The sequence below is a fragment of the Peromyscus leucopus genome, chromosome 23 (genome assembly GCF_004664715.2).
Source record: "Peromyscus leucopus breed LL Stock chromosome 23, UCI_PerLeu_2.1, whole genome shotgun sequence".
In the NCBI taxonomy this organism is placed as follows: Eukaryota; Metazoa; Chordata; class Mammalia; order Rodentia; family Cricetidae; genus Peromyscus; species Peromyscus leucopus.
In genome coordinates, this window is record NC_051082.1 from 3,247,719 (window position 1) to 3,266,244 (window position 18,526).

Sequence of the window (18,526 nt, forward strand, 5' to 3'; positions counted from 1 at the left end):
GGTGCCTGCCACGTGCCACCAACCCTGTCTCCCCGTGAAGCATTGGGGGATCTTTTGTTACTACCCAAAAACCCAGGTCACACTCCAGGCCCAGCCCTAGAGACACGTGATCCAGACCATGGGAGCCAGAGGTGTGCGAAATGGATAAAAGCGTGATCGGGTGGCAAGACTCGGCAGAGGTGTGGCATTCGGTGCTGACATCAGGGTCTAAGCAGGACGCTGAGGCAGCACCCAGGAGCCACGAGCCTGCTGACTCTCCTGGTTGGTATGGTGGAGGGAGCCACGGGAGAGAGTGACTGCTCACCACCACAACCAAGGATGGATCTAGGGCTTGAGCCCTGTGTCCCAGATCCCCACTCACTAACCCTCCTTTTGCCTCATTCTCCATCTGGTTTCTTTGCTAAAGCCATAAACCCCTGTGGCCTTCTGGGTTTGGGAGTTCCAATGACCTCTGACCATAAGAGCTTCCCTGAGCATCATCGAGGTTCGAGCCGTACCCCAGCTCTGCCAGCAGAGTCAACTCCATGTTCAAAAAAAGAAAGGAACGTCACCCCTGGGGACGTGCTTCCCCATCTGTAAAACGGAGCTGAGGATGCAGCGTTCCTCCAAAGAGTGATAAGACAGAGCACACAGTAGGCAGTCGGCATACACCCCTTCCCATCAGTCTGCCTACCTGAGACGCTAGTCCCTCCTCCTCTGCCTGCCTCTGCCCCACTGGGCTCCCAGCGTTGAACCTGAGCGGCTCGCAGCCTGGCAAAGCAAGCGTTTTCTATTAACCTGGAAGTGGAGTCTGGATGGCTGCAGGCCTCCGGCTAGTGCTTCTGGGACGAGCGAGCAGGGAGTGCAAAGAGCCTTTTCTACTGCTACAAAACATATCATTTTGGTTTTATGAGCCCCTGGGTTCTGGAATGTCCATAAAAGTTACTCCAGTCACATCGTCTCTCGGATACTTAATGAAAGGTGGAAAGCCAAAACAGAGAGAGACACGGCTTTTTCCGCTGTGAGCTGACTCCCCCGGAGGCCTGCTCCGCTCTGCCACTGGGTCTGCTCTGGCCCCGGGGGAGACATTGTACTACTCCAATTGGAGTCATGGCCATCGTGCCGCTGCGGACAGGATGGGATTTCTAGACTGCCGATGCTCACTGGGTTGTTGCTGGACGGGAGCAGCTGCAGGGGGCTGACGCACCTGCCCTGTCCCACGCCTAGCTCGGCTCACCTCTGTGACTGCTGCAGGACCTGGGGGGCCTCCAGGGCTGAGAGGTTGGGCTTGGCTCTGCGAAGCCAGCCCGTGAGGTCGTAGCGCACAGGGTCCCGTCCCAGCTGGTGGAATAGCTCACACTGAAGGGGCTGCTCGCAGGTCCGCAGCACGGGGGGCCCTGGAATCAGACCGGAGCATGAGTGGTGGGGATCCGCAGGAAACACGTGCACTCTGTTCACATACCCCACCACCAAATTTAAAAACAGTCAGTGTGGCTCTAGATAGCTAAAGCCGGCAGGTCCCCGGTGCACATATCACTTCCAGGTCTGTTCCTTTCTGTGTTCTTAAGACCCAGACACTTATTTTGCCCAAACATTAGAGAACACACAAGCACATTCTTTGAAAAAGAAGCATTTGACCCTTAGCCTGGTGTACATAAGCACCATTTCTTTCCTACCATGCATGGAGATAAGTAGCTGTGAAATACTTTAAAACATGCATCCCTGTGCAATCTAAAACTGTCTGAAGTATCGAACAGAGGCTCGTTTGGGTGATACTGGCCCCAGCCCCTTGACGGATAGACACATTAATGGCCCCCGTCTTAGGGTGAGAGGGAATTCGAACTCACTGTAATGAATTACCGTGCAAACGGGCCTGAGCCAGAGAGTCTCTCTGAGCCTTAGCTCTCTGGTCTGCAAAGTGGGGCTTCAATAATGCATTCCTCCCAAGGTGGGTGAGAGGCAAAGGATGCATAAAGCATTTAGCTGCCACGTGGCACTCAGCAAGCGGCTGCATCGCCACCACTGTTTACTAAAGTTAACCTCCGGGTGATGCTTCAGAATCACAAAGTGTTTTTCTCTCTCTCCTTAGTGCTCAGGGTCTCGCTTGGCATATGGATTGTAGGAAGCATTGGGGATGGAGGGATGGATAGATGGATGGATGGATGGATGGATGGATGGATGGATGGATGGATGGGTGTGTGTGGATGGGTGGTGGGTGGATGGATGGGTGGGTGGGTGGGTGGGTGGGTGGGTGGGTGGATGGATGGGTGGGTGGGTGGGTGGATGGGTGGATGGATGGATGGGTGGATGGGTGGGTGGATGGGTGGATGGGTGGATGGGTGGGTGGGTGGGTGGATGGATGGATGGATGGATGGATGGATGGATGGATGGATGGATGGGTGGGTGGATGGGTGGGTGGGTGGATGGGTGGATGGATGGGTGGGTGGGTGGTGGGTGGGTGGGTGGGTGGGTGGTGGATGGGTGGGTGGATGGGTAGGTGGATGGATGGATGCTACGAGAGATAAAGCCTTGTCTTATATTGTTTCCATCCTTCATTAACTCCCCCATAAGACTAGATCTCCAGACAGGGTCCTTCAGCCCTTTCTGTTCAGCCCTTAGCACAGAATGCATATGATATGACTGTCTAGGGACACAGGTTCCTTTGGGGCTCCTCCAACCATTGTTGGGCTCTGTGGTGGTTTAAGAATGGCCCCCATTAAGGCTCATAGATTTGAATACTTGGTCATCAGGGAGTGGCACTATTTGAAGGATTAGGAGGTGTGGCCTTGTTGGAGGAAGTGTGTCACTGGGGTGGCCCTTGAGGTTTCAAAAAGCCCATTCCAAGCCAAGAGTCTCTCTCTTCCTGCTGTCTGTGGATCTGGATCTCAGCTACTTCTCCAGCACCATGTCTGCCTGCATGCCGCCATGCTCCTCGCTATAATGAAAATGAACTGAACTTCTGAACTGTTAGCCAGCCCCAGTTAAATGCTTTCTTTGATAAGAGCTGTGGCAATTGTGGTCTCTTCACAGCAATAGAACAAAGACAGGCCCACTAGCCTGTGTGAGGACACTCAGCTGAGGTCAGAGTGTCTACCCCAGATTTTGTTCTCAGGAGCTCAGAGCTCATTAGAAAGATCTGGAGCGGGGGAAAAGCCTTTGAAACCAAAATGCCTGAATCAATGTGTCTCTCTTGGTCCATTCAGGACAAAGGACAGTCTCCCCCTGGGAACAGAGAGCCTTAGGGCGTCTGGCTCAGAGATTCTGGGATTGGACAATCAAGACTACGTGAAGGAAGGTTTGCAGACATCAGTGGGTCCCTTCCTACCCCAGCCACGCTCCACAAGACACCTTCTCCATCTGACCCGACTTCCAGTCTCCTTTGCTTTAAAGTCGGGATGCAGATGGCTTTTGCGTTTGAAAACTTTCATTTCATTGGCTCCACATCATTGAGTTTTCACATATTCATCAACTTTGTGTCAAGAACCTGTGCACCTAATCACACCAGGGCTATTCTAGGGCCTGCCCCTTGAGGGAACCAGCCCAGCTCTCATCCCCAACGAGCTGGCCTAGCCTGAGATGGGCATGCCTGATGAGAAAGCGTGTGAGGTCAGGAAGCAGAGAAGAATAAAGGAGTGCAGATAAGACGGGGTATTGTTTTACACAAGGTGGTGGGCGGAGAGGACCCGAGGCTCAAAGGACGTGGGGAAGTCCACCCATCGTGCTGGGATGAGGTGGAAGGGTGCCCTGGCGCACGGACGGAACTGACAGTACCCAGCCCCCGGGTGGGGGTGCCCATGGCACATTCGAGGAGCCACAGAGAGGTTCACATAACTGTGCACTGCTCCCTTTTTGTAACCCTAGCCTAGGACAGGCTCCTGTATTTTTAAAAAGATCTTTTTAACTTCACAGTTTTAGAGGCTAGAGGTTCAAACAGCATGCTGTGGAGTTTCTCTGGGATTTCCCTGGCTACATTATACTGTGGTAGGGGTGTGTGTGTGTGTGTGTGTGTGTGTGTGTGTGTGTGTGTGTGTGTGCATGTAATCCTGTTTTATGAGTGTTACAATGTACAGACAGGGAGACCATGTTACTAATACGCAGGCCTACATCACACGGGTATGCGTATATGTGTAAACATTGTATTTAACCTGATTGTTGCCCCCTGCATTTAATAGACGTTAGCACATGCTTGTAACCTCCTAAAACAGCCCCAGGCATTGTGATTGCCTAGCAAAGAAGGGCGGAGCCTCTCCCTGCTGGTATAGACAGACTCCCACAAGGCAGGACTCACCCCCATCCCCACCCCCTGCCTCCTTACCATCAGCCTCAGCCTCCTTCTTCTCAAAGGCTGCGCGTAGACGCTCAAGTACCACACTGTCACTGGACCCTTCCACCCGGACTTCTTCATCCAAGACCCAGAAGAGGCCCCCGGCATCCTCAGCCCCTCTTCCAGCTGGGAAGTGGACCTGTGGAAGATGCTGAGAGTCAGTTGGGGGTGTCTCCTCCCAGCCCTCGGGACTAAGCATGCCTGGAGGGTCCTGTGATCCTGCTCGGGCTGCACTCTCCCTGCTGAAGCCAAGCACTGTCTGCGAAGGACCCGAAACCTCCTGCCTCCATCTTTAACTCACGTATGACCCCCCAAAATCTACTGCACCCCTCTGAGACTTGTTTCCTCGGGTGTAAAACGGAGCCTGGACAGGCCTTCCCCGGAGGGCTGCCCTGGGGATTTAAGAAGGATGTGACTGCCTGTAATTCTCCCTCCCACACACACACAGGGAGCTGGGGTATGCGCACAGCCAGCCCAACATATCGCTCCCTCTTAGAAATCTTGGTATTTTATTATACTGAGACCTCAGGGCATAAATTTAAAGAGATAAGCACTCAAGGAATATTCTAGAGAACATGAACTTGATTTCATAGCAGACGTGGAATTTTAAAGCTAACCACAGCAACCTTCCAGGAAACCTATGGGTTTGCCTGTTGGTATACGAGAGAGACCTGGTGAGGTCTTAGTTGGCACAAGAACACAATGGGCCGAGTAGTGATGGGGGCAGGGGATGTGGCAATATCAGCCAACCCTGTGTGCCTGGGGCCCTGGGCTGACCTTTCAGTCTCTAAAGCCTGGAGAGATCAAGGGACATATTCAGGGTTGCATGGTGGTCCCCAGGGACAAAGCCTAGAGGACCGTTGGCCTTCATCACTGGGTTCAAGATGGACAAGTTGGTCCATCCCCGAGAGAGGCCCTCAGAAGCCACAGCTCAGGTCCCTCTGACCACTGCACTCTCCCAGCTGACCCTTCCACACAGATGATGGACAGGTAAGGAAACCTGTACAGTGAGAACAGCTCCAGACCTTCTAATGGGGGGCTCAGCACGCAGCCACTCCCCAGGGCTGTGGAGGAGGAGGAGGCTTCACAAGGGCGGTTGGTACCCCCAGGAGGAGCCATGGCAACTGTCCTGGTCAGCAGGAGACAGGATGAGGAAGTGCAGCCTGGCGCATCCTAAGGCAGAAGCGCCCCTGACAGGACCCCTCTGTCACACTCAGTCACAAGGTGCTTCCTGTTCAACGTTTTGGTGAGGTTATACCCACTCAGAGAAACACACTGTGCCCACTTTGGAGAAATGGAAACTGAGGCTGAGAGAGGTGGAAAGCTGGGCTTGAGGCCATCAAGATGGAACCCAGGCCTACATTGCTCCTTAGCTCACGAATTTTCACACCAAAAAAGCAAAGTGCGGGAAATAAAAATAAGATGCCAGGGTCACAGGTCAAAGGTCTGCGACAAGGGTGAGCTGGCTGGGGTACTAATCACTAGGTCTGGGGACTGAGAACGGTGTTGGTTTGAGTCCTCTCCCACCGAAGCCTGTCTGCCTCCAAGGTCGTCCCCTCCCTCCAGGATCTGCCGCTGAATCCTGATGGCTCCGTGTGGGAGCCGCTGGAGGCCCGGCATGTTTGGGCCACACGAGTCTGGTGTAAGGTATTTCGGCGGCACAGAGCTGAGTGGCAGGCCTCAGGCCCCAAGGCATCTCCATGTCCACACCCCACACCAATCCATGTCGCTAACTATTCCCGGGGGATCCTGGTTCAGAGAGTTTGGAAAACGGGCATCCCAAAGCCTGTACGCCGTGGTTTCATGTCTGAGAGCCCCAGGGCCCTGGAGGCTCTCTTACCTGGGAGGGGTTCCGATCCACAACAGCCACCGTAGCTCCTGGGGAGGATTCTGGGAGGTCAACATGCACAGGAATGCCTTCCTGAAATTCATAGGGTGTGGACATTAGTTCCCTCTGTAAGCTTGGTAGGTAGAAAAAAAAAAAGAAGTGAAAATTCCAACTCTATTAAGCCATCCTTTCAAAGTGAGTTTTAAAATTGTCCTGAAATGTGCATAACAGAAACTTTGCCCTGCTGACCGTTTGTAGATTGGTGGCACTGATGCTGGGATGCAACCATCTCCACTGTCCCCCAGAACTTTTAAAATCGACAGTGTGCACGTTAACAATGTTTGATAAGCGCTTTTTGGGGGGAGAGGTTTGAGACAGGGTTTCTCTGTGTAGTTTTGGAGCCTGTCCTGGAACTCGCTCTGTAGCCCAGGCTGGCCTCGAACTCACAGAGATCCGCCTGCCTCTGCCTCCCGAGTGCTGGGTTTAAAGGCGTGCACCACCACCGCCCGGATAAGAGCCTTTAATGTGTGCTGACGGTTTTCACCCTGTGAAATGGAAACGGCCCACTCACTGCACAGCTGCCCACACTTCCTGCGGCTAGATCTGTAGATAATCTGACCTCCGGCCCTGTGACTTCACAGTCGGCGCCCCACATAGGAGGCACCACACAGTAAGTATCCTTTAGTGACTGGTTCGTGTCACGTTAGCAGAATGTCCTCAGAGTTCGCCCATGCTGTGGCAGGCACCAGAGTTAACATCCTGAAGATTGGGTGCTGTCCCACAGAGCCCGTCGGCCATGTTTTCTCGATCTTGCACTGGACACTTGGGTGGGTGGCCTCGCCCAGCCCGCTGCAGTGACTGGTGCAGTTATGGACATGGGTGTAGAAACACATGGCTTGGGGTGTGGACCCAGAAGTGGACCACGGGCCCCAGAGCCACGCCCAGACCCAATGCCATCCTGGTTCCCTGGAGACTTTCTGAGCAGTGGCGGAAGGGCCTCTCGGTGCCGCGTCTTCCAGGCAGTTTATTGGGCAGCCGTGGGAATATCACCCTCGGTTCCCCCACGTGATGAAATCAAGGGTCAGAGAGGGCGCTCAGGCTTTCCAAGGCCACACAGCCAATCCATGCCAGAGCCAGATGCAAAGTGACACTCGCCAACCCATCATTACTCTTTTGTGCCTGATCCATGTTGGCGCCAACTGAAGGAGTGGCTGCGACTCCAGCGCCCCTTACCCTACAGAGGGCAAGACGGTCATTTCTATCACCTCCCTGAGCACTCACTGCAGGAGCACTCGCTGCAGGAGCACTCGGTGAGGAGCACTCATGGGGAGCACTCGTGACAGAGCACTCACTGCGGGAGCACTCACTGCGGGAGCACTCTCTGTGGGAGTACTCGCTGCAGGAGCACTCACTGGAGGAGCACTCACTGCGGGAGCACTCACTGGGGGAGCACTCGCTGGAGGAGCACTAGCTGCAGGAGCACTCGCTGCGGGGGCACTCACTGAGGGAGCACTCACTGAAGAGCACTTGCTGCAGGAGCACTCACTGGGGGAGCACTCGATGCAGGAGCACTCACTGCAGGAGCACTCACTGGGGGAGCACTTAATGCAGGAGCACTCGCTGTGGGGCACTCGCTGAGGGAGCACTTACTGAGGGAGCACTCGCTGTGGGAGCACTCGCTGCAGGAGCACTCACTGCAGGAGCACTCCCTGCAGGCACACCTGGGGTCCCGACCTCATCATCACCCAGGAAGTGGACACACGCTGTGTCCATCTGGAGACGCTCTCTTTGTACACACACGCAGGGTTTGTGTGTCCCTCTGTGCTGACAGTTGAGTGTGCCGCCTCTGGTGGCCAGCACGGACGCAGGAAGAAAGGCCGGTCAGAGGCGACTGGGTCTTGTGTGTTCCTGGCCCACAAGCTAACGGTCTATGGAAGGCCCCACAGAAGGCCTGTGGCCAGGCGCATACGCCTGTGACTCCGTTAGAAATGGCTGCTTGTCCCCCCCATACCCCCCGAAGGGTGGTCAGCCTTGTGTCTGTACACAGCAGCAGCTCGTGAGGGGCCGTCTGCACCAGGGCAGGGGTGGCGGAAGCCAGAGCTGGAGCAAGGTGCTCTGTAGGGGATACGGACCACTCGGGGTGGGCGTTCACCCCGCCTGTTTGGCCTCACCCCTGGGCCCGGGCCCGGGCGGCCCCGGTCTAGCTAACACACACCTCTTGGTATCTCTCCAGAGTCGAGACAAAGGTCCTGTGGTGGAACAGCAGCTGCAAACGCTCCTGGGTGTAATTATAACACAGCTCCTCGAAGGTGGCCGCCCGGTCCTTGCCCTGGTGCCGAGGATTCTGAAAGCCGGGAGAGTCGACCACCATGATGGAGGCCATAGACAGATGGTGGGAGGAGAAAGATCTGGGGGAGAAGAGGAAGGCTCTGAGTCCACGTGGAGTCTGCTGGCTCAAGCAGAGATGGGGAAACTGAGGCAGCACTCTAGGCGGATTTGGAGATCTGGCCGATCTGGCTTCCAATCCAAGCTCACCATTCACAGGCTGTGTGACCCCCAGGCACGTTACTTAACCTCTCTGAGCATGACTTTGCCCAGCTGTTAAAAGGTGACAGGAGTGAGCTGGTCCAGGGCTGCCGTGAAGGAAGTGGGGTTTATGTGACAGTGTGTGTCCTTCGATGTGGGGATGCAGCAAGCTTTCGGCAAATGTGGCTTCTCCGTCAGGCCCCGAGTCAGAAGCCGCCTGACAAAGTCCCTCTCTTTCCCCATGGCACTCCATAGCTGAGAAACCATACTGTGTGTGTTTTATAGAGGTGTGTGTGGTGTTTTTGTTTTTGTTTTGAGCTATCGCCTCCCTGGACACTCCCAATGCTTCTGTCAGGGAAGACAGCCTGGGTTGCTTGAATTAAAAGGCAGGATGGAAAGACTCTGAAGCCCGGGCTGCCATCCTGCTCCGCCACAGAGGGGCTGTGGGTTTCTGGGGAGCCGTCTGACCTCTCTGGGGCTTGGTTGTGGAATGATAAAGGCAGAGGCTAGCTCCAAAGGCCTCTGGGAGAATGGGATGTCACACCACACCTGCTGCCATGGCCATGCAGCTGGCCCTGTGATTGGCGCTCATCAAAGTCCCCCGCTCTCGTCACCACCAGCAACATCTGCCGTCAGATCTGGAGAGCGTGCTTTGAACCTTAGTTCTCCATTCTCCTTATGAGGACTTTTCTATCTACAAAACATGGTCAAGAGGGGCAGCCGCCGCGGAGATGTGTGTGAGAGGAGGGTGAAGTTGGGGAGGCAGGCACCTGAAGAGTAGTCCATAAACCCGCCCGGTGACCTCCCTTCTCATCAAAGCCTCCATTGTGGAGGTGCCGGCAGGCCGGGGGCAGGAGAGGTGACCTCTCGGCCGCCCTTCCTCAAAGCACCATGATCCCTCGGTGTCTAGATAAGGTTCCCGCGCCGCCCGACGGATGGTAATTACTCAGACAGCGATCAAGGGAGTTGATTCCAAGGCCCTGGCGACTGGAGAGCCCGGCTGCTCGGTTGCTACGCAGCAGCGGTTCATCCCTAACAGGATTCAGAAGTCTAATTATGCTGTGCACTCTTGCGGAGAAGGGGCCACCTCCCCGTGCTCCCCACGGGTCAGGCTGGAGCTGCTCAACGGGCTTCTGGAGATCGCTGGGCTCGGAGCAGCCCGGCACACTCCCTGGACTGCCGCCACCCTGCAGGCCACCCTGCCATTCTGTCCTACCCGTCCCCCACTCCAGAAAGGAGAAGTTAGAAAAATAAATGACAAGGGCAGCGTGCTGGAAGAGAGCTGCTGAGGGTGACATCTTCCTGGCTCCCCCTCCACACCTGCTTCCATCCCATCGGGATGCACTGGACGGGTGTGAGCAGGAATCATTAGGGCCGGCCTAATCAGCAGGTGTTCCCAAATCCATAAGTTTTGTTGGTGTGTGTGCGTGTGTGTGCGTGTGTGTGTGCGTGTGTGTGCCTGTGCACACTCATGCATGGGTGTGTGCACATGGGTGTGCACGTGTATATTCGTGCATGTGTATTGTATGCGTGTGTTTTGTATGTGTATACAGAGGCCAGAGTTTCATGTTGGGCAGCATCTTTTGTTGCTCATCTCCATACCTTCTGAGGCAGGTTTCCTCACCAAACGTGGAGCTCAGTGCTTTGGCTCACCAACGATCTGCCTGGCTTCCCCTCCCCAGCGCTGGGATTACAGGTGTGTATACAGGTGTGTGCCTTCATGCCTTTTTTTTTTTTTTTTTAGGTACGCTCTGAACTTTATCCCCTGGCTTGGGAGGAAGAACTCTACCTACTGAGCTGCGCTTCCAGGCCCTGCTATGGGTACTTTCACCGTTGGAACCCGATTTCGATGTCTTGCTCACTCCTTCTAATGTCCCAATGAGCCGGGAGGAAACAGCGACTTTCAAGTTGCGGAGACCAGAGAGGTAAATGGACTTGGTGAAGTCACACAGCAAGGGTGAGATGTAAACCCAGCTCTGCCTTGGAAGTCCCTCCTCTGTTCAAAGTCTCCTCTTCCACAAAATGTCCCTGGTCTGTGCCCACTGTGCACAGCAGGCAGCCTGGGCTCAGCCTGGCAAGGCCCCTGTTACCTGTTGATGAGAGAGACCACGGCCGCGAAGAGCTCTTGGTACAGGCCGGAGGCCATCCCCTCCACACACTCCACACCGGTCATCTTGAGCCCTGGGATTGGGGAGACAGGAAAGGATCAGTATTCAGAGGTCACGACCTCTCCCAGGGCCAAGGGCATCGACAGGGAGCAGCCAGGGTCACCGGAGTGAGAAGCCACATCCCTCAGGGCTCAAATAATGTGCACGTGGCTTTAAGGAAGGCGCTAACACCCTAGTGGAACCCCAGAGTGTCCCCAAGCATAAGCATGCACCACGCCTCAGATGTTCCTCGGGGAGCAACTGAAATCTTTGGATAAGAATAGCCCCCGTGGGCTAACACGTTTGAATATCTGTCTCCGGCTGGTGGAACTGCATGGGAAGGATTAGGAGCTGTGACCTTGTGGGAGGAGGTGTGGTCTTTTGAGGTTTCAAAAGACTGGAACCATTCCCGTTAGCTCTCTCTGCCGTGCTTGGGGCTCGAGGTGTGAGCATTCTGCTGCTGTCCCAGCCCGTCACCTGCCGCCATGCCGAACGCTCTCTTTTAGCAGCTGCGTTGGTGACGGTGTCTTACCACAGTGACAGAAAAGTGACCAACACACCACTCTATCTTGGACGTGGTGTCATAATCCACGCTCAGTCCTCAGTGTGGTACTACCTCAAGAGGACAGAAACCTGAAGAGGCAGAGCCCGGAGGGGGGTACGAGGTCACTAGCAGTGTGTCCTTGAACGGGGGACCCTTGATTGCGCACTCAGCCCAAATAACCCTGGTGAATGTGACCAGCTCCCTTCCTTTGTACAGAGAGCCAACTGCAGAGTTGCACCTTAATGGAGATGCCCTGGCACCCCCGCCCTTCAGCCCACCGCCAGCCCGGGTCTGGGCATAAAGCGTCCACTTTATACTTTATACCTATACTTTGCTTTCATGGTCCTTATTATTTTAAACTATGTCTCCCTTCTGAGACTGGGAGTGCCCCAGAGTGAGGAACCAGGCCTGGGGCGGGGCTTTCAGTCTCCGGTACCGGGCGCAGAATGGAAGCATGGATGATGTTCATTGTGCCTGTTTCTCTGGAAGCAGTCAAGGCTCATACTCAGGCTCGGTCACTTCACTCCTAAGATTTTACTCAGGTGAAATGTTCTGAGCAGCACAGCATTCTGGGTTCACAGAGTCTTCCAACTGTTTGAATTGGCCAGCATCGCTTTGTTGAGATAACTTGGTCATCCAAGCAAAGACAATCGGACTCCGTCAGCACAGAAGACCGAGTGGGCATGGAAGGGTGGGAAACAGGAGAAGACCTCTCCCCAGTGGTGGGGATGGAGGAACTTAGCAGGTCTCAGACTTGACTGAACACAGGGGCACAAGTGTGTCCCGTGAAAGCAGCTGGCCTGGACGAGGCTGTGCGGCGGAGAACGGCCAGTCACAGATCCTGACCCTCCACCCTGTTCCTTTCATAGACTTAGAATCCACTTCCCCTCAAGAAAAACACTCCCGATTCACATTCTACACGGCCTGCCCTCTGCTGCTCCCAAGCGTTTCCCATCTCCCCTTTATCTCCATCCCCGCCCTGGGCTGTTGCTAGGCAACCCACAGCCTCACAGCATTGATCTGAGGCACACTGGTCCCTTGTCTGCTTCATGTCTGTCTCTGAGACCTTTGCTGGACAGACCAGCGCAGACTCAAGAAGTGGTGTGTCTGTCTTTCTGTCTGCCCATCCATCTTGTGTGCATTCTGTGCCCACGTCTTTCTACATGTGTGCAGCACATGTGTCCATGTGTGCACACACTGCTCACCTATGCCCATGTGTGCACACATCTGTGGACATGGGTGTGCACACACCAGCGGGCTGTTCCTGTGTGTGGTGTGCTCTGAATGAGAGGAAGAGGCAGCAGAGTACAAGCCGGGAGAGAAACAGAAGAGCCGTCCACGTCATCGGAAGGTGGACGGCTCCAGGGACCCACAGGGCAGAGGTTTGTCCCCAGGTCAGCTCAGACCTCCTCATCATCATCATCACAAGCCCTGCTGTCCTACAAAGCACACCTATGTCTTCTACAACCACAGCCTCAGGGCCCTGGAGAGCCCCGCTCGGGGGTACAGCCCTCTCACCTATCCAGAGAAATACCCAGACTTGTCCCCAGGGCTCCTCAGGCCCAATCCAAGATGGCGTCCCTGCGCTTACTGTGTTAGCTCAGTGTGAGCCCTAGACCCAGCATCTGTCCCTATTCCCCTTTTCACCTAGTGACGTGTGTGTGTGTGTGTGTGTGTGTGTGTGTGTGTGTGTATGAGTATGTGTATAAGTGTATGTGTGCTTGTATGTGTGTGTTTGTGTGTGTATAAGTGTATGTGTGTTTGTATGTGTGTGTTTGTGTGTATAAGTGTGTGTGAGTGTATGTGTGTGTGCATTTGTGTGTGTGTATGTGTATAAGTGTATGTGTGTTTGTATGTGTGTGTTTGTGTGTATAAGTGTGTGTGAGTGTGTGTGTGCATTTGTGAGTGTGTGAGTATGTGTGTGTGTGTTTGTGTGTGTGTGTGAGTATGTGTGTGTTTGTGTGTGTGTGAGTATGTGTGTGTGTTTGTGTGTGTGTGTGTGAGTATATGTGTGTGTGTGCATTTGTGAGTGTGTGAGTATGTGTGTTTGTGTGTGTGTGTGTATGTGTGTGTGCATTTGTGTGTGTATGTGTGTGTGTGTCTGTGTGTGTGTGTGTGTTTGTGTGTGTGTGTGTGTACCTGTGAAGGCCAGAAGGTCACATTGGTGTCTCCTCCCATCACTTTGTGCCTTTTCTTTTTTTTTGAGACAAGGCCTCCGACTGACCCCGGAACTCACAGACTCAGTGGGCCCCAGGGCCTTGTCTCTGCTTCCTCAGAGCTGACACGCACTGCTGTGCCCAGCTCCTAGGTGGGTCCTCGGGAATCCAAACTCAGGGTCTCACGCTTGCATGGCGGGAACTCTGAGTCATGTCCCAGCCCTCACCTGCGGTTTCTACAAGTTCTCGACTCTCCTCCTCCTCCTCCTGGCCGCTCAGCTTTCCAGCTGCGATTTCCTGAGAGGCCACCCCTCAGTTTCCCATGGGTCATTGCAAACTGCGCGTGCTGATAGGCCCCTGGCTCTCCGGCTTCTCCCACATCCCTCCAGGTTCCAGACACACCAGCCTCGCTCTCATCCCTCACACAGGTTGGCCTGCCTCCCCCTCCTGTCAAGAGTTCCACGAACAGGAACCACCATGGAAACACATCAGTCTCTGGGCACTGCCTAACCGTCCCCTCTCCCGGCACAGAGGACCCACCCAGGGCTCAGCAGCCTCCATGGTTACCGGCCAGAGAGAGCTGTTTGGCCATAACCACTAGACAGGGAAAGAACCATTTCCTTTTCCACCAATGCTGGTGCTCCCTGGCCTGGCCCCTGTGTGCGGAGCAGCTCTCCTTAGATGTCTTGATGAACACGGGAAAGCGTGTAGGGCAGCCACCAGTGCGGCTGCTGCGAGGAGCCGGGCACCTACCCAGCGTGTGGCCTTGAGGGCCAGGTACCTGAGCAGGTGTCGTTGTCCTCCAGGCCCTGCCGCTGTGGCCCTGATGTCATCTGCTCGATAATCTGCCGTAGGTGGTGCTTGAAGGTGGCCGTATTCAGCTCCTCGTAGTCGCAGCCCAGGGCCTCGGCAGCGTGGCTGGCCCACTCAAACCGCATGAACTGCTTCCGGCCCACTGTGCGGAAGAGGTGTGGGGTGAGATGCCAGGCACAGGGTGGCGGCATGCGTCCTGCCACCACCCCGTCTGTTTTACTAAGGTATTAAATACAATAAAGGGAAACACCCTGAATGGAGAACAGGGTTGAGTTAGGACATCCCCCACCATGTGTTTATTTATGTGCACACCCACTACCTCTTGACCCCTGCCTACCCACTCAACCACCCGACCACTTACCCAGTTACCCAGCCACACATCCAACCAGCCACTGGTATGTTCGGCACCTATTTACGGAGCACCTTTGATGTGACCAAAAAGTCACACACTGTGACCACGCTCACGCATCTTACAGTCCAGTGAGGGGGCTGGGCATGACGCAAGCAGATGGACAGACAGACAAGTGAGATAACGTCAGGAGGTACACATTGCAAGAAGCTAAAGCAGAATGATGGACAGAGAGGTGGAGGTTGTGTTGGTGTCTGTTGTTCAGAGGAACCCTGGGAAGATGTGACAATGGACTTGGGCTGTGACCAGTAAGGAGCTTAGAGGTGAGGAGCCAGTGCCAAGGCCCTGGGGCAGAGATGAGGGTGGTGTGTCCAAGACGCCAGTCCAGCGGGAGCACATTGGGGAGGAGGGCAGCAGCGTGAAGTCGTCAGAGACACACGGGGAAGCCGGCGAGGGGTGTGAGGTCACTGGAAACCCTACCTGACTCTGTGAGGCACAGACGGTGCTCACAGATGGAGTTAAGGAAAAGGGGGTGAAAAGCCAGCCCACAAGATGCCGTGAAGCCATTTCTAAAGCGCTGTTACACTGAGAAAAGTGGGGAGGGAGTGGAGAGATGGCCCAGCGGGTGAGGGGCTTGCCACCAAGCCTGAAAGGCCAGAGTTCAATCCCCGGGTCCCACAGGCCGGAATGGGAGAACTAACTCCTGCAGGCTGTCTACGCACGCCACACAAAGAAACAGATATTTTATTTTTTTTTTTAAATTACATGACAAACAGAAATGTAGTCAGATGGTAATCATGACGGTGAAGAACTGACATTTTCTAAATTCTCGACAGTAGCCGTGGACGGATGTTGTGATCCAAATACAAATAACGGACTAATTAAAACAAATCACAGTGCGCTCCTTCCCAGCGTTCCCTGTCTCTGGACTTCTTGTGAACGTGTACACAAACCACAGCTACCTGCCGACGTCCCCCTGTCCCCCAGGTGACTGCCGGGACCAGTGGGCTGTGGAGACGTCTGACAACCAGGGTGAAGTTGGAAAGCTGGGGGAGGTTCTGCCTGAGACTTTAACCAATGCTGCCTGGGGAGAACCACAGGTTCCGGCTGCTTCCTGGGTGTTTCCGTGTGCCAGCTACGCAGGGACACTCACCACAAGTGCCACTGCGGCTTGGGGGTCAGTCAACAATGATGGCATGGATAGGCACTGATAGTGATGGTGGTGATGGTGATGGTGGTGGTAGTGGTGATGGTGATGATGATGGTAATGGTGGTGATGGTGGTGATGCTGATGCTGATGGTGGTGGTGATGGTGATAGTGGTGGTGATGGTGGTGGTGATGCTGATGGTGGTGTTGATGGTGATGGTGGTGTTGATGGTGATGGTGGTGGTGATGGTGGTGATGGTGATGGTGGTGGTGGTGGTGGTGGTGATGGTGATGGTGGTGGTGATGGTGATGGTGGTGGTGATGGTGGTGATGATGATGGTGGTGGTGGTGGTGGTGGTGGTGGTGGTGATGGTGGTGATGGTGGTGACAATGATATTTGGTGATGGTGATGGTGATGGTGGTAATGATAGTAATGATGAGTATGGTGTTATAAACAAGGGCAGTGACGATAATGGTTAAACTGTATTGACCTTATCTTATTGAACATGCCATATCTTTCAGCTCACCTCATTTGGAACTCTGTTGCCCGTGGAGAAATCTTGGTACGTGTTAGCCCATCTACTGTTTATCATCACTATTAAGTTTTCACGAGCATCCTAGCGCTGCTACCATTTGTACTTTTTTGTTGATTATTCCTGAGACAAGGTCTCACCACTCAGCCCAGGCTCACTATAGAGCCTGGAGCTCAGTCTCCCGCCTTCACCTCGGCTGCGGGGGTGGGTGGTCACCGTCACTTAGAGATGAGACAAATAACTTCCCTAATCACCAGACAACAGACAGCCACCGAGTGGAAGAACTTCCTGACACCAAAGCCCACGCTTCAGATGCCACCTTTAGGAAACTCGGCACATCCCTAGGACCCCAGCTCCACATTCCCCGACACGTACCCAGTCGTCTATTTCTCTTAGACAAACACATTGTGAGAGGAGACGTGAGTTCTCTCTCTGAAGTGAGAATCATTGTCTCTGTCAGCTGTCACGACAGAAAGCAGAAATAAACACGATGCAGGGACCAGCGGGCCATTAGATTCTAATTAGATCCGTTGCCTCCCAGGCTGAAGCCGGCTCTCTCTCTTTGTTAAAAAGGGAGCTGAGCAGGTCTTAAAGATAGGATGGGAGGCCCGTTAACCCAGAAGAGCCTTCCTTCTTCATGGGCATGGCGGCTGCTCACACTAACAGGAGGTGACTTCCCCATGGGGATGTCTTGTCCTCCCCTGACCCCCACCATGCACATCTGCTCTGGAGTCCCTGCCCCGTCACGCCCTACAGTGACCCACCCAGCCTTGAGGGGCTTGTGAAGCGGGGGAGGGGGCTGGAGTTGAGGTTTCTGGGAAGAGCTGGGGATCCTGAGAGGGTCCTCTGGGCTCTCGTGGCCTACGGGCACATTTCCAGGTTCTGCTGAAGGGCCTCGAGCTAGTGAAACCCAAGTGGCCTGTCGGGAGCTTAACCAAAACTTGACTCCTCTGATGTCGCTCAAACAGGGGCAGTGGCGGCAGCCGAGCCCAGCCCAGGAAGGCCAAGGGCTCAGAGGTGCCGCCTGACCGGGGGAGAGACGGAACTGGGTGAGATCACCAGGAGGAATCAGCCTCGGATTCCAAACTCCACCACTGCCTTTCCCAGCTGACTATTGCTCGGGCGGCTGCACAGTTATCATGATCCATGAAAGATCACAAGAGCCTCCAAGGTCCCTTTAGAAGGGTGGAGACAGACAGGAACTCCAGCACACTGTCATTGCAATTCCACCTGTAAACTCCAGGGGGCGCTCCTTCCAGGTCCCTGCAGTGCAGAGCGCCCCCTGCAGGTCTGTCGGCTGCCCCGGGAACCGGCTGTGTACCAAGGAGACCGAGACCCCTAGCATTGGAGAACAGCATCACCATCACCTCTGGGGGCCCTCAGTTGACTAAGGCCACTTCTCTACTGAAAGGAGATTGTGTTAGCCCAGCGTCTGCTACTAACTCCCTCTAAAGCCAGGGACATCGCTGTGCTCCTCAAAAGGCCACCCCTGAGGTTGCAGAAGGAGGGGGGGGGGTTCCCAGCGTCTGGAGGAACAAGGACATCCCTGGGTTTGATCCATTCCTCCACGAAGCCATCAGTTAACAGTAATGAGAGCCACAGAGATTTGAGCACAGTTTACACGCCAGGGACACCGCCCGGGCCTCGTCTATGGATGCTTACAAGGACCCTCCGGGAGAATGCGCAGAGAGAAAGACAACTGCGCATGCGCACGTTTCCCGTCCAGGGGGCTACCGGAAGGGGCTTGGGGCCTGGCCAGGCCCTGTAGAGAAGCTGCTAGGATCTTCCGCCTTCCACGGAGGCGTGGAGAACTGAGCGCTCCCTGCTGTCACCAAGCTCCTGCCTTGGCCTTGTGATGAGTCACCCAGAGAGAAGCGAGTCCAGGAGTGGATGGGCTGGTGGCTGATGGCCCGCCCTGGTCACCCTGCCCTTGCCTCCCCCTCCCAAGACTTGGGAAAGAGAATGAACGTCCGTCCCTCTGCCCCCGGGGAGGCAGCCATGTGGACCATCAGAAGAGCCGGACAACTTGACGCTGAAGATAAAAACCAAAGGGAGCTGGGCAGAGGGACAGGAAGGGACCCTCAGAGAGATCAGAACTAGTCCTGACAGGGAGCAAGGAGGGCCTCTCCCTGCTGCAGGCGGGGTGGTGCCCACAGTAGCCTGGCGCTCTTCTCACTACC

At 54.8% G+C, this 18,526-nt stretch overlaps 1 protein-coding gene across 1 annotated transcript in view; it reads right to left on the reverse strand.

The window, feature by feature from the left end:
• Nucleotides 1-18,526, reverse strand: part of Myo18b (myosin XVIIIB) — a 216,633-nt gene that overhangs the window by 152,918 nt on the left and 45,189 nt on the right. Inside the window, 6 exon segments of the mRNA XM_037198646.1 lie at nt 1,217-1,376; nt 4,295-4,442; nt 6,144-6,224; nt 8,347-8,539; nt 10,748-10,838; nt 14,286-14,459. Coding sequence (XP_037054541.1) covers nt 1,217-1,376; nt 4,295-4,442; nt 6,144-6,224; nt 8,347-8,539; nt 10,748-10,838; nt 14,286-14,459 — 847 coding nt within the window.